The 16,339-nt window shown below is 33.9% G+C and overlaps 2 protein-coding genes across 3 annotated transcripts; one reads left to right on the forward strand and one right to left on the reverse strand.

The window, feature by feature from the left end:
- Nucleotides 1-3,418: 3,418 nt before the first annotated feature.
- Nucleotides 3,419-4,675, reverse strand: LOC143584798 (protein THYLAKOID ASSEMBLY 8, chloroplastic-like). 2 transcript variants are annotated; one of them, XM_077066761.1, is made up of 3 exons: nucleotides 4,241-4,675; nucleotides 3,790-3,831; nucleotides 3,565-3,701 (listed from the first exon to the last, which is right to left on the reverse strand). In XM_077066761.1, exons 1-3 carry the CDS (start codon nucleotides 4,556-4,558, stop codon nucleotides 3,687-3,689), a joined length of 375 nt encoding a protein of 124 aa, XP_076922876.1. In that variant the 5' UTR covers nucleotides 4,559-4,675; the 3' UTR covers nucleotides 3,565-3,686. The 2 variants fall into 2 exon arrangements, with proteins under 2 accessions (XP_076922875.1, XP_076922876.1); XM_077066760.1 differs by having other exon boundaries at nucleotides 3,419-3,831; nucleotides 4,241-4,674.
- A 5,126-nt stretch (nucleotides 4,676-9,801) lies between these two features.
- On the forward strand, nucleotides 9,802-15,787 carry LOC143584789 (protein TIFY 4B-like). The gene is made up of 9 exons (XM_077066753.1): nucleotides 9,802-10,039; nucleotides 10,165-10,304; nucleotides 10,537-10,657; nucleotides 12,299-12,387; nucleotides 12,465-12,603; nucleotides 12,905-12,970; nucleotides 14,403-14,461; nucleotides 14,537-14,726; nucleotides 15,481-15,787. Exons 1-8 carry the CDS (start codon nucleotides 9,910-9,912, stop codon nucleotides 14,669-14,671), a joined length of 879 nt encoding a protein of 292 aa, XP_076922868.1. The 5' UTR covers nucleotides 9,802-9,909; the 3' UTR covers nucleotides 14,672-14,726; nucleotides 15,481-15,787.
- Nucleotides 15,788-16,339: the final 552 nt, after the last annotated feature.

Below are 16,339 nucleotides of genomic sequence, written 5' to 3' on the forward strand. Positions count from 1 at the left end.
AAACTATGACCTAACACGTTAGGTTATAACAACAAATCATTTCTAAAAAATGGTGACATAATATGTAATGTTTTTCCCCATGTGTGCATACAGTTGATCAATTACCTAAAAAACATACTTAAAAACCGCAACATTAGGTTAGTGAGTTTATAGGTTCTATGACTTGATAAAACATTATAAATAGTGATAACTTGAGTAAGTACAAACCCATGTATAATTGTGTGAGCGCGTGATGCTTCAAACCCATGAAGCATGTGGAAATAAGTGGCAATGCATAATCCCTTGTAAACTAGCTAGCCATACGAGGTAATATCTAATTTCATAGGCCTATAATCAAGCCAAAATCCAACCAATAGGTGACCTTCGCGACGACACGCATGTGTTAGAATATATAATCTCATTAAATGTAACATCCCGTTTTCTAGTTTCGGTTAATAAATGAAAATACGAGTTATTATGAGTCGGGTTAGCGTTGGGTTAAATGGATATGGGTTATGGACTTAGGTTATAAAAGAAAGAAGGAAAGACCATGGGCTTAGGCTAAGCCCATGATCCATAATTATATAAACCTTAAATCACCCATTTACCTCATTTCACACATATTCCATACACCACCAAAACACACACTTATCTCTAGTTCTCTCCCTATCTAAACCGAAACCAAGAATGAAACCGAGCACCGACCCGAGGTAACGATAGTATGATGTTGTATGAGCTTAAATCCGCTAGATATGGTCACGAAATGACGAGCCGACACCGTTAAACCGTTTAAGTCACGAGATCCGGGTGGAATCGGGTATAAACCGAACCTAAGATGACTTTAGGGATCACCCTAGCTCAGATCTGGATCGAACGGAACGAAAAACGGTGAAAACGGTGGAAAAACGAGTGAGATCTCGTTTTTCCGGCGAAAACGCGGTTTTCCGGCGATGACGGCGCCGGAAAAACGTGTATAAGGTTGTCAGGGAATGTACTGACAAATCTGACCTAACCCTAATTCGTGATGGAAAACTAATGAATTATCAAGTGATTCGTTAGCGGAGGTCTGACGAACTAGAGGTAATTCGCTAGTTGATTCGTTAAGGGAAGAAGATAACGAATTACCCTCAATTCATTATAGTCATTCGTTAAAAGGGATAACGAATTAGAATATCCAATTCGCTACATGAACTGATTCGCCAAAGGACCAGTTCGTGTAATAACCAGTTCGTTAAAGGGTTCAATTCCCTGCAATGACCAGTTCGTTAAGACAAACCAATTCGTTAAGAACCAAGTAATGAACTAGAAGTTTGATAAATGACAGAACAGTCCCTAGAATTATAAAAGAATGAATTAATTACAAATAAGCCCTTGAACTTTTGATTTAGCGAATTAAATAATAATTTAAAATCCTAACGGAGAATGTGTTACAACAGTTAATGGAAATAATTTTTTTCCAAGTTGACATGGCAGCTCGACCCCAGCCAGGGGCTCTGCCCCTTGGACCCTGCTAGGGGCTGCCGCTCCTGGACCCCGCTGCCAGGGGCGCTGCCCCCGGACCCCGTTCGTTGTGGGTTATATAAAGATAGAAATACGTTATGCGTAGTAATAGTTAATTAATACATGTAATTATTACACAGTTAGCCGTGCACAGCTCAAGAAAGGAATAACTATAAACGGCGAACATAACCGCATTCAGGTGAGTTCTTGCCTCATTCCTTGTTATGTTTTCAGGGATGTGTGCATACTCGATGTGATTAGTTAATACACTTATCCTAAGAGATAAGTGTATGCCATATATGTATTATGTGAAAGATGTGAATGACTGCTTGTCGGTGCGTGAACGATCTTCGGATATTTCACGTACTGGCAAGTTATGTTTATGGATATAATGTTGTGTATAATGTATGAATTATATGTACGTATCTTATGGACGAATGTAAGAGATAGCCAGGTATAGAAGAAAGGGGCTGAGCCCTAAAAATACTCAAGGCAGAAAGGGACTGAGCCCTAATAATACTCAAGGCAGAAAGGGAATGAGCCCTAAAAATACTCAAAGCAGAAAGGGACTGAGCCCTAATAATACTTAAGGCAGAAAAAGGGACCGAGCCCTAATAATACTCGAGGCAGTAGGGCGTAATGCTCTTTAAAACGTATAAGTATGTAAAGTATTGGTAGATATAGAACATGTAAAGAAAGAATAAAAGGAAGAATGAAAGAAAGAATGTATATATCTATATATAATATATATAAACGAAGACATAAAAATCCTATATGTCGCGATGTGGTCGCTCCCCATTTTTTTGGAGTCACCAGAATTGCTTGATTTTAAATGGAGGCTTCTCATGCATTTGACCCGAATTCATGGGTATGGGTCTTACCAAACCCAGATATTCCTTAAACGGGTTATAACATCTCAATAAATTAAAAATTATTCTCACCAAATTATTGATGTAAAAATCTTATAAAATAGGATATAATAAAAATTAATATCTTATTTGTTTTAAAAAAGGTATATGTATTATTTAAATTAAAAAACCAATTTGATAGTAAAAAAAATAAACGGGTCTTGGGTCTCATCAAACCATAAGTATATTATTAACTTTCATAAATATTATTTATAATTAAAAAACCAATTTTATAGTAAAAAAATAAACGGGTCTTGGGCCTCATCAAAACCATATAGCTTTTAAACCAAGTTATAACATCTCATTTATTTGTAAACAATTTATCATCAAATCATAAGTATATTATTAACTTTTATACAATTAAAAAAATATAAATTCAAAAAATAAATAAATATTAAAACAAACAACATAAAACAACCTCCGTAATACAGGGGATAAAAACTAGTTTATATATGTACGAAAGAAAGATGTACATGTTAAGAATATAATATGTATCTTCGGATGCGTATGTATAAGTAGGTTAAAGTATTGTATATTACCTGATTAACTAGAACTTACTCAGCGTAGCTGACTTTTAGTATGCATGCAGGTGAGTAGAATGAGACAGCTGGCTTGAGCGAGGGCACATGGCAGAAGAATAAGAGTCTGGCATCTGAAGACTTAAGACGTTTATGTTTAATGTTATGATATTTTGAAAGACAAAAATGTTTATTTTAAGACAAGTCATGGCTTTATATGTAATGTTTTACGAATGTTTAATGTTCCGCGAATGTTTTAATTAACTATGATGTTCAGAACTGTGTTTATGAGTAAATCCAACGTCCAATGTAGGACACCGGTAACGGGGCCTTACATTAAAGGTTTAGCTAGAGCTACTAGCCATGAGCGAATGATCAATTCCGATTGCACGAACTCTTTATTAACCTAGCGAGTGATCTTAGGAATTGTAACCTCTAATTTACATCCTAACTATTATCAACAAAGTGACAAACTCATATATATTATCAAACTAAATATATCAAACGCTATTACAAAAACAATTTTACTTTATTGTCATCTCTTCTGGCTCATTTACAAACGCTATCGTATCACCATAATATTTATAAGCTTCTTTCTTAATCATTTCTAAAAGTTCGGTTTCTCCTTTCGATTCTAACTGCCAGACTAATAACTTAAACGTTGACCGATTGGGCTCACAGTTTACCTCTTTCATCAGCTCAAAGCAATCCATGGCAACCTCAATGAGGTTGTAACTCATCAAAGATTCCAATAACAAATTAAACCCTTCTGTCTTAGCCTCTAATCTACCTTTTTCTGCTTTCATATCATGAACAATGATATCAAACTTATCATACAACTCATTCTTTGCTAAAACCGAGAGTATTTCACCGTATAATGATACCTCGGGTTTGTACCAATGTTCCTTTTGAATCTCTGCAAATACCTACATCAAGAATAGTGAGTATTAGATCATGGTTTCAATTTAAGCTTGAATAGAAAACTTACAAAGTCTAAAAGTATATTATAAATGCACATTAAATATGTAATCAAATTTTAAGTAAAGAACCGGGAGTGCAGCGTTAGCGTGTGCTTGCCAGTGTGAGAAGAAACGAGAGGCAGTTATGCGGTTCAAGTTGTTATTATGTATAACAGTTTAAGCAATAGGTACATGTGTTTATTCCGGTTCTTAACTTAAAATTGTAGTGTAGTAAACAACAATCGTTTTAATATATATATATATAACCGTCTTGTGCAGAAATGCAATGTGCAGTTCTTAACATATTATTATTAGTTATTAAATGAATGCCCCTTTATATAAATACAATAGATAGAAACCAAATAAACAAACTCACCATAAGGGCCAGCTGGCAATGGTCTTGGCGAAGGAGTTCACGTAGTATAGCCATCATATCAAATTTAAGTAATCTACTAAACTTCGAGTCAATAACTTGTTGTTGATGTAGTTGTTTATCTCCGAAAGATTTATATGTGCGTTTAAGATATTGAATCGTTTGGATCGCTTCGATGCTTAAATTTCGTCCTTTCTGCAACGGTTTCCTGTTCTTGCTTCTGTCTCTCATTGTGACCCGCATCTTTACTCTATCTTTCTTCCCAACTTCTAATGATGGAAATCCCATTAAACCACCACAACTCATACTCCTGATTGCCATGCCTGTAAAATGGGTTGACCCGTTAACTATCTTTTTTGTCTCGTGTTTATAGATTTTAACTTATAGCATACTGTACACAATTATAAAGATTAATATGTAGATATGTATACTAAATTACTAATTATAAGTTCTTGGAAACAGAAAAACTCAACAACTAGATACAATTAAACCTAAATTATTATGGTAAACAGTAGCAAAATGAAAAAAATGAACAGGCCAAAACGGGTTGGGTCAAAGCTCAATATGGGCTTAATAAATATCCTTAATTCATCATTTTCATAACATAGTAACTACATAATCATAACTTTAAACACCAACTTGTAGTAACAAATTAAACAGTTCTACGGAAACAACACAATGCCATAACCACAAGGTTTTCCAACCTAACTATAACAAGAAGCTTAGAAACGAGTAACTTACGGAGTTTTAGTTTCTGCAGTCGTTCAGTCGGTGGATGATTCGGTTTGTTCGGAAGTAGGAGAAACAAAAAACCTACAAATGCCTGCAATCGTTCGACGAATCGTTTGTCAGTCTCGGTGTTAATCCCCCAAACTCACTATTTCTCAGACGGGTCGGGTCGGGTCGGGTCGGGTCGGGTTATCTTGACCTGTTTTTCACTCGTTAGTGATATCATTAATGGCTTCGCAACTCTTAAACAATCCACCTCCAATTTACTCGTTCTTGAATTAATAAAAAACTTAAAACAAGTTAACTCTTTTCAAGCTAGAGTTGAGACAAAGCCTTAAATAATATTTGTTTAGTTATGATGAGTCTTGTTTATTTTTAAGTCTTAGCTTTTTCATAATTCTATCTATTAATTTAACACTTTATAGTCGAGTTTAGGTTCATTTAAGGTTTTTGCTTAAAATACATTAAAAAATTTAATACATTACAAATTTTTTAATAGAGTTATGTTATCATGCAATAATTCTTAACGTACGCGAATCATGCTCAAGCCAAAAACACAAAAAGCTCAGCCGAAAAACAAAAACGTTCATAGGCTCAACGAAACCCAGTTACACACTTGTCAGGATCGATTATCTCACTATCAACCTCGTAACCAACAAATTTAATGTTGACAGGATGGTTACGAATAAGCTAATGTAAATCCCAATGATTACTAAAGCCAGAATCAATAGTAATCAATATGTTGCAATAATAACACAAAGATAACAAACACATAAGAGGTTTAAAAGATTTACATTGATATTAATCAACAATACAAAGGAATAACTTTAGAGTTTATTGGTAGAATGTCATGTGTGGCTGCTTTCTGTACGAAAATATTTTGTATGCTTTGAAAGTGTGTAATCTGTCGTTTTTCATGTCAAATTGATTCAATTGAAGCTCCATATGTGTGTTGTTTGGATGAATTGATGATTGATTAGACATACTTGTGCTTGACGACTCATCCCATTTATTTCCCTTTTGTGTCGATCTTTTCGATATTCGATTCGTCGTTAAGATCAATGAGCGGACTAAGACGTCATCTGAACATGTGTAGTTACTGGAATATGGTAATTTCCTTTATGTTCCCAAGCCTTCGGCCTTTCCGGTCACCTCATATAAATATAAATTATTCATATATAATTTGAAATATAATCAAGTATCTGTAATTTACTTTATACATCTTTATAGAAATAAAAACCCTATTACGATTTGTCAACAAATAACAAATCAAGACACTTGTTTGTTTTCTTCTTTAATATCCTATAGCATAGCAATAAAGTTACTTGTGTACCGTGTACATAGTCCATCAATTTATGGAGTACATAGTCCATTAATACTTGCATCAACTTATGGATTATGCTTTTACTTATCAAATTTGGAAATCAAGTTAACATATTTGAAGTCAAAGGAAGATGTTAGGAATTCAAGAAAAAGCATAAAACACTATCTAATTACTTAAGTGGTTTAATTAGAGAGAAATAATAAAGATATTTAAACAAGACATAAGATGATAAAAAAATGATGTGTCTTAGAAGGTGTGTTATGTTGTCTATCCAATTATCCAAATATATACATGAGTGGCTTTTGCAAATCTTTTGCTAGGTGAGGATTAATAAACCCCAACATGTTGTGATACCTAGCAAGTTGGCTAACATATGTGATGTGTCTTGATTTTATATTCTTTTAGACTTAAGACCCCACACCCCACATGGTTCAAGTAAATATATGGCATCATGATTGTAACTCGTCAGGTACAATTCACATCGATCATAGACATGAGAGACATTTGGCTTATAAGGAATGCTTTATCTAGATACTACTGATGCCTTTTGAGCGCATTAGATGTCAATGAAAAGAGAATTTCACTATTAGACATGCTTAAATAGAAACAATATTAGAATTAGTGATATTTTAGAATGTCTCTACTAGACATAACTATCAACCTATTGTTAACACATCCCAAAACGTCATGCATAAAACATCTATATTTATCCCGGGTACAACACCCATCCTTCTCTTCCACATGTGACGTTCTGGTTATCACAAAAAATGACATGTATGGTAAGTCACAACAACCTTAACATTCTTTATGGCAAACTTGTGGCGTTAATGCTTTAATACATGCCTTGACATGGATAGCTAATTGTCATTTATTGGCTAATTGGTCCAAAACAAGAATAGAAATGACACAACTAAGTTTTATCACATAACTTGTTAGTAGATATCTTAGATTTAGAATCGAATGATTGAGGGTACCATGTGATGAAACCTAGATGGCATATATTGTCATTTTAACATGGTCCAAGAACCTTAAATATTGCCAAGTGTCGAATAATAAAACCAATAATGTGTTGTACCCTTCATGGACCAATGGCCAATATAATGGAATCCCATATCAAATAACTTTTTTGCTTGGTGAATTTTGAAAAATAAAATAAAAATAAAAATGTAAATTTTATAAAACAGCCAGTCAAGCAGGGCCCAACCTAGCCACACTAGAAGACCAACAAGCCAACAAACTTTACAAAGAACATAATTACAAAAATACATTGGCAAAAGAGAAATTAGAACGGGAAGATAACCACAACCGGGAGTCGTTTTTAATCTCATCCATCACCCGATTGAAGATTTACGATCATGAAACAACTCATCATTCTTCCACTTCCAAATTTTCCAAAGAGTAGCGATGAACATGTACTGATTGCCATTCTAACTTTAGTTCACCAAGATTCTTTCAACTAAACTTATTGTAATAACTAATAAGTTCTAAAATGCACGGTAATTAATTTCTCTTTTCAAATTTTGTATCGAAAGATTATAAAAATAAGTAAACATAAACTTAAAAGTAAAAACTAACTTTAAAAATGACATTAAAATTACAGGATGTGTCTCCTAAATATATTCTAAATAAAATATCTACTTAAAATCTACGCTACAACCATTACATTTTCTCCCAGCTACAAAATTACGAACCACATATATCTTATATAAATTAAAACTAATTATGTTTTGGACCCACGACTCTTAATGGAGATGATATTAAACACAATTGATTATTCTCTCTCCAATATATGACTTTTTCTCCATGGCCCTTTAATATTATATTGCTTGCATTTGGTTTATAGCAACTGGTACAATAATAAACTAAACTAATGTATTGATATGCGCTCTAATTTACGTGACTTTCAAATTTCAATTAGTTTAAGAAACTTACACTTTTGTTTCATCAGTTTTAGTCGTATATACTATAAAAACTCTATAGTTCCTATACATATTTTCTAATTTAATTCATGAACCAATAAAACAATGACATGTGACACACCCATAAATAACATCTTTTGTGTTGCTTGTGTATATTTTTTAAATATTATTTTTAAAATTATTATGAACGTACTGTTGTGACGTGCTTATTTTTTCCGACATGAATACTATTCAAGATCAAGACGTTGATTATAATATACAAGTGATTCATGTATCAATAAAACAATGACATGTGACACACCCATAAACAACATCTTTTGTGTTGCTTGTGTATATTTTTTAAATATTATTTTTAAAAACATTCTGAACGTACTGTTGTGACGTGCTTCTTTTTTCCGACATGAATACTATTCAAGATCAAGACGTTGATTATAATATACAAGCGATTCATGCATCAATATACAAATCTCTTAAGAATGAACACTTTTGTGCAATGTTTTAAAAACCGGTACGTACCGGCCGGTTGAACCGGTTAAACCGGATTTCGGTAAGGCACCCGGTATTTTTAGGCGGTTTTCTAGAACGTCGTACCGCCGGTTTTTTTGAAAATACCGGTTTAAACCGGCAAACCGGTTTTAAAACCAAGAGATTTTTTATATTTTTTGTGACCCATATTTTTTTAAAAACCTAGTAGATAACATTAAAACGAGCAAACACACTAAGCAACGATTCGTGAATCAACTAATTTTGTATCTTGCAAATCCAATGTTGGTTTCTTTACTTCTTTTATAATTAATTAATTTCACACATAAAATAAAACTTTATATTTGACTCGATCATTGTTTATATGTAATGTTTGGTTCATGTGTAATGTTTATTAATGTATTTTAGGATTATTTTTTGAGTTGGAGTTGTATTTATATGAATTAGAAGGTAAACTATTAAACCCGGTTGAACCTCTCGGTACATCCCGGTTCAACCGGTTGTACCATTTTTGAACAAAATCCGGTACGACTAAAATACCGGTTTTTAAAACATTGCTTCTGTGTTTTATTTTAAAGTTTCACAACCCCCATACTCTTTTAAGATATTTACATAATAAACTTTTCTAATTTTTTTTAACACTCGTATCATCTTAAAAGATTTTACTTCCTTAATTATAACTGTTTTAGTTCCCTTAACACAAAACACGGAACAAAATTTCTCATTAGTCATTACTGTTAAGTCGCAAGTTGATCGCTAGTGTTAAACTATTAAGTGATAGTGGTAACTTAATCTTCAAGAGTAAGATACTACGACATAGTAGAAATTAATGATCAATACTAACTATCCTCGAGGTAGTTAGTGCTGACAGAGAGAAATGCAAACTTCCTACATGAATACTAATAACTATCTACTTAAATTTCTACAAGATTTTACACCTATACAGCATTTATAAACCTTCAATTGTCACACTCTCATACGTATAATAAAACCAACAATAGAAATATACATAAGAGTGAATACGTGGCAGTATGGGGTGACAACTTGCAGGCTTCCCATTGGTCAACCAATAAAACCTTATTGTCCCAAACTCACACGACAAAACTCACTCACTCTCTCTCTTCCAATTTCCCCCAAATCCCTTCAATAATAATCATCATGAAATTAGGTTAAAATTCATCCAATTAAATTCTAACTAATTCCGTCCAATCGCCACCATGTCAACCGACGATCCACCGTCCTCCACCACCGCCACGTCAGCACTCGACAAACCACTCCACCAGCTCACCGAAGACGACATTTCGCAGCTCACGCGCGAAGACTGCCGCCGCTTTCTTAAACAAAAAGGTTATTGTTGTTAATTATAACTAATTTGTAACTGTAACTGTAACTGAATCTGTTAGTGTTGTTGTGGATTGTAATTGTAACCGTAACTGAATTTTGTTGTGGATTGTAACTGAATAATGTGTTAGGTATGCGGCGGCCGTCGTGGAACAAATCACAGGCGATCCAGCAGGTGATTATGCTCAAGGCGTTACTAGAACCGGCTCCGGAGTCCGATGACGGTGGCCGGAAAGTGAACATTCGCCAACAACAAACCCTAGCCACTCGTGTGAGTTATTATTATCTTTAATTATTTATTAGGGAATAGTTAGTGATAATATTATTATATGGTTAGCAATGTTACAACAACACGCTTATGCTTTATGCTTTTGTGTATTATATTAACATTAATATAATATTATATTATATTGTATTCTATTACTAGTTGATCCTTGATTAGGTTAGGTTACTACTGTGTTACCTGCTTACTTTGAATATTAATATGAAATTATGGAATGTAGGTCCAGAAAGGAACAAGTGCCGATACGGAGATCTCTCTTTCTGCGGAGGAATTGGTTCCTGGTCACCGTAATGATGCGGAGAAGTCGGATGTTTTGGGGGGTAATGATTCTGCTCCTACAAGGTAACTTCTTAAATCATGTTGTTGCTTTTGGATGTGATGATTATATGTGTTTCATGAATGAAACACTAAGTTGTATAATTTGTATTTTGTTGTGGTTGATGGTGCATGATGAATGTGGGTCAACCTGTTAGATAATTGAGGTTGGGGGTTTTACATACAATGATGAAACTTGTATTGTTTGTAGTGTTATGCATTTTTTTCTTAATCTTTTCTTGATTGTTGGTTAGTATTATAAACGCTAGTTAATGAAAAAAAAAGTTAGAAGGGATCAGTTATATTTAACTGGATTTATATTTGTATCATGTCTTTTCAATAGTACGAGAACGTGGTATTAAACTTCTTGCCTAGGATATACTATACCCTGCCTTTACTTTACTTTCTTATTTGTGATAAACATACAAATATTCATCATGAATAGGAAGCTAAACTTAAGCGGTGATATGATATCATAGGAAAGTGGATTAATGTCACATTCATGCATTATTGAAAAAACAATAATAGAAAATACGAATTGAATTTAAAAGTTCCCCTTTCTAATTTATATCATTAAATAGCATTCATAAGACTAAGTAACAATCAAAAAATGATAAAAGTAGAATATGTAACACTATAAATAATGCAAGTCTTGTCTCTGTATGTGCGTCCTCAGATGTCTGCATTTTTGAAAGTTATGTCTAGTTGTCTATGCTAGCGTCCACCTTCTCGAATCCTAAATAAGCAGTTGCTCAAACTTTGCTTCGGTAATTTCCCCTTAATGTTGAATTTTGAGGTAAACAGGGCATGTTCGAACAAAATTGTATCTTAGCATGTACTATAAGCTTTGCAAACCATATTAATATATTAATTATCTCTGTGTGTGTATATGTGTACTGCTTACAAACCAAACAAAGCAAGTTTGAGACTTGAGTTCATAAATCCCAACTGATCTAGAAAATCAAAATATCTCTTCATGTTTCAGCTCTGTTTTGATATGTTAGTCTTGTGAAGGCTAATGATTTCAGGTTCCTTAAAATTAATGCAATCTACAAAGCAATACAAAATTGAGAAATAAGTTTACATGAAGTTTATACTTGGATCTTACTCCTTTAGTTATTTTCGCCCTGAACGTTTTGGTGGCTGGCAACTCACTCACTAGAACATTAAAATTTCTATTTGGTTGAGATTTGCCCGAGTTACGGTTCTTTACTTATTTTTTTTCAGATTTACATCAAATAATTATCTGAAAATGGGTGTTAGAAAATGTAATTCATGTTATACGTGTGGTGTAAGTACATTCTTGTCTGAGTTCACCATGGATCAGATTTCATATGTATGTTTAAGGTGTACTGTGTACACCCAATTGTCATTCACGGTTTATGAATAAGTTAACACTATAAAAACATACAAACATTGTGTATCACATGCATGATACTCATAGGAAGAATACCATTGATACATGATATGTGAGATTGTAAAGAATACATAAATGTAATTAATCTTAATGGTTATGAATTGCAACATATATTTTTCATCACTCAAATGCTAGGTATATTTGCTATAAGTTGATTATTACTTATATCCAAGGGGCAAATGATTATCAGATTAAGATTTCATGATTATGTGGATTCTAGACTACCAACTTTTTACTTGAATCTTTCAGGATGTGGGTGGGATAGAAGAGACAAAAGGACAAATGACAATATTTTATAGTGGCAAGGTGAATGTCTATGATGATGTCTCAGCTGATAAGGTATATGATATATCTTTTACGAACTTTTTATCTATTAGATTTTTTTAACAGTGAGCTCACTAACTGACCAATTTCAGGCACATGCACTATTCCAGCTTGCTGCAAGCCCGATCCAGTATTCTCAAGAAGATGCATTTGATGGAAGGATGTTGCAATCTCCTAGCATCAATGTGGGACGAGATATCCCTCATGTACCCTCGCCAGTCCTGCAGACAGGTTTGTCAATTTATAACCAACAATGCAACAATGTGCAATAGCTCAAAGAATTTAAGAACTTATAATTATTTTTTTTTAAATACTTGAAAAATTATGATCAGGTCAGAGACAATTATGCTTGTGGGTGTTAAGTGTACTTAAAGTTTGAATTGTTGGTTGATCTTAGCCCCATTACTTTGTTTAGTTCTTAATTAAAAAGTGGTTAGAGTTGAAATGTTATTAGGCAATTAGATAGAAGTGTTTATGGGTGTAGTTCATGGCTTCGTGCATTATTTCTGATCTTTTTATGTATTCTCAACAGTGAGAATGACGGATGGCTATCGGCTGCACAGGGAAGAAAGCCATATATCACGTGAAGATAACTCTGGTAACTATGCAAAATCGCAAATCTTATTTCCTTTTTAGCAAAATTCTTTGATGTTAGTTGTTTGACCAGTTATCAATAATTCAATATAGTATAACGCAATTTTGATCCATTACAAATAGATGGGTTAAAATTCTTTATCCTAATCAGCAGGCTTTTGTGTTTGTGATTTATATATAGAAATATATAAGAAAATGTTCTAGCCATTTCCTTATGTTTCTGTGCAAATAGGGCCGTTAACGAGCCAAGCCGAGCTGAGACAAGCTAGGGTGGGCTCGGGCCTGGTTCGTTTACAAAGAGAGATGGAATGTTGAGCTCGAGCTAGTTCGTAGCTTGTTTATCAGTTTATGTTTTAACTTTTTTATGTGTTGCGCGCCACACACACGCCCATATATATACATCATCATCATCATCATCGTACTCAGTATATCCCACCAATAGCAAAGCTATGGTAGGGTCTGAGGAGGGTAAGATGTAGGCAGCCTTACCTCTACCCCATTGGGATAGAGAGGCTGCTTCCGGTGAGACCCCCGGCTCGATAGTAGTTTTGCATCAAGCCTTGGACATAAGACACATAGCACTCAATCATCGGGACACCAACTGATCGGTGCATGTACCCTTATCTTTCAGCTATCAACGCCACTACATGATGCCTGATTAACCGTCCGTCACTTTTAACGTTATTTTCACGAGATTAGTAAAATAACGTCAAAATTAGTGCAATTTCACTTTTGCCCACCCGAGGCTTCACACATATATACATCATAACGCCCATATATATACATAATGCAGAATTCTAAACTATATACTTCATCATTTATATATATTAACATTTAGGCTTTACTTATAAACAAGCAATATTAGGAGGATTTTCGATTTTTTAATTTTATTTTTTATTAAAATAGGCATCCTTGATAACAAGGAATTCATTAGGTAGGTATTTTTGTTATGATGGTATATGATCTTGTGGCTAAATAGAAACTTGAGTAATACCTTTTTAGTAAAGGTGGCATTTCTGACCTGCTTATAATTTGTTTTTTTTTTTTCAATTTCTGACTACTCAAAAAAAAAAGGTAAAATAAAATAAAGAAAATATCACAAAATCATACAAAGCGTATTTAATGTGCTTAAAGTCTAATCATTTTATTATAGAACTTATATCGTTATTGAAATAAGTCAATAACCCTTAAGTCTTAACCATATTTGACACACCCAATTTCTTGAAAAAGCTAAATTCTTTTAAAAAGTGTTTTTGGGTCAACCTAACTTTTGACCTGAAACAGAATTACTGTTTTTGACCCATTACTAGTCCACCCGACTTGCCCATTTTGCCACCTCCAGGTTGTTGAAAATCAAGGATTTTACTTTGCGTGGTTTGTTTTGAGCCCGTTCTCTTTTTAACATTTTTCTCTTGTTTTGCAATTAATTTTATAAGCTGAAGGTTCAGCAAGCAGAAAAGCAACTGTCCAAAGATACCTAGAGAAACGAAAAGACAGGGACTCTACATGCAACAATCATTTAATTCATTATTTTATTCTCTTTTTCGGTTCTCACGTTGTTGTTAGGTGAAGGTTTAAGAGCAAGAGGAAAGTAGGAGATGTTTATGCTAATCATCAGAATAACCTACATGAGCAGTTTAGTAGGAGTGCCACTTGCTCCCCGCCTCCAGTCAGACCGCCTAACACCCCTAACCGCTTTAACTGAATTTAAGTTATGTATTCAAGAGTTTAAGTCTCTCTCGCACCCTTGCTGACAAAAGGTAGTGTGGCTTTTATTTATGGCATTTCGTTATTAAATTTGGAATTTTAGCTAAAAGTAAACAGGTCAAGTTGGTTGAACTCACCATTTGTTCACAAAGTTAAATTAGCTTTCTAATAATATGGTTTTTTAATCATATTTGACACTAATTATTTGTGAAAAAGGTTTAAATATTCTGGACAAAAAGTGTTCTATGTCTATGTCAACCGAGCACTACTAGGAGTCTAGGACTTAGGAGTGTAAACGAGGCAAGGCGCTTATGAGCTACTCAAGATTGGCTCGCTAAAAGCTCGAACCGAGAATCGAGTCGAGCTTAAATGGGCTCGAGCCTAAAAATAAGCTTGTTTAATCAATGAGCCCGGGCCCAAGCTTCACTTATCGAGCTGAGTTGTTTTCCAAGCCTAAATAAGCCTACTATTTATATACAAGTTTTTTAGATGTATTTTTCTTATATGACTTATTATTACATAGAAAACTTTGATATAAATAACTAAACAGTATATGTTATGTGGCATGTAAAAATTATAATCTGATATACACAAAAAACATAATTATAAACGTGTATAAATTAATAACAAACGAGCCGAGCCAAGCTTGGGTTAAAAAATCGCTCACGAGTCAAGCTTGGGTCAAAAAATCGCTCACGAGCCAAGCTCAAGGTTGAGAAATAAAGCTTTTGGACTTTTCATGCATTTCAATTACATGTGATCTTGGTTGACACTTATGAGCAGATCAATACTTTTGAGTTTGTGTAGGTATGGACTAATGGAGGCCCGTTCTTGTGAAGATGACGAAGGATGCCAGAGACTTTAAGCATTCATCAATGGTAAATACTTAGGCCTGAAATCCAGTTTCCTAGTTTAGTACTTTGGTTTCCTAATTTGATGTTTTTGAGATGCTGCTTGCTTTCATGGTTTTGTCATTGGGAATAGTTTTGTACAATGTTTGTGTTTGTTTTAACGCGTTTGAGAGTAACGAGAGTTATCTGAAGGGTAAATATCTTCAATATTTGTATTTGACTTTGACCATCTTTAGTTTATGTTTTAGCTTATTAATCTTTAATTTTCCACACTTGTATTTGGTCTTCAAGACTCGTGTTTTCATAGGTTTGGAATGGAGGTGCACCAAAAAACTGGTACAGGTACCGGAACCTGTTTGTAACTCGGAACCAGTTTGGTTTTTACCCAATCCATAGCCCCCTTCATTGAACTGGCCAAACCTGATCCTTTCCTCCTAAAAATGGTATCAACCGGACCCGGTTTTGTCATAACCTGGTTTTGACACAAGATTGTCACTTCAGGGTATAAAGTAATGAAAACCAAAAAGATTGAAAATTTTGTTTGATTTGATGTTCTTTTTTTTATATCCACAAATCAGTTATCCAGGTAACATAGAGGTTTTCTGTAGGGGTAGTTTAGTAAACTAGCTAACACCTCAATGATACAATTTTCAATTTTGTAATGACATTTAAAAGTGTGTGGCTATCCATCCATTCCACATAAATAAGCAATAATTGTTTTGTTGGGAGCAGGTTTTTTTTTTTTTTTTTTTTCAATAAGATGAATTGCATAGTAGGGTGTTCAATTCCCAAATGCCTCTGGGTGTCCTGGTGCC

This window comes from Bidens hawaiensis, unplaced genomic scaffold, assembly GCF_021521415.1.
Source record: "Bidens hawaiensis isolate Kalapana, Puna unplaced genomic scaffold, B.hawaiensis_p1.1 tig00033363_1, whole genome shotgun sequence".
NCBI classification, from domain to species: domain Eukaryota; kingdom Viridiplantae; phylum Streptophyta; class Magnoliopsida; order Asterales; family Asteraceae; genus Bidens; species Bidens hawaiensis.

Bases quoted from the DNA above. Each gene is read 5' to 3' on its own strand.
- LOC143584798 (XM_077066760.1), bottom strand. From the start codon at position 4,558: ATGGCAATCAGGAGTATGAGTTGTGGTGGTTTAATGGGATTTCCATCA. The intron at 3,832-4,240 runs GTGAGTTTGTTT...TTCTTGATGTAG, and splicing joins ATTGCCAGCTGGCCCTTATG to GTATTTGCAGAGATTCAAAA.
- LOC143584789 (XM_077066753.1), top strand. From the start codon at position 9,910: ATGTCAACCGACGATCCACCGTCCTCCACCACCGCCACGTCAGCACTC. The intron at 10,040-10,164 runs GTTATTGTTGTT...ATAATGTGTTAG, and splicing joins CCGCTTTCTTAAACAAAAAG to GTATGCGGCGGCCGTCGTGG. The intron at 14,462-14,536 runs AGGGACTCTACA...GTTGTTAGGTGA, and splicing joins ACCTAGAGAAACGAAAAGAC to AGGTTTAAGAGCAAGAGGAA.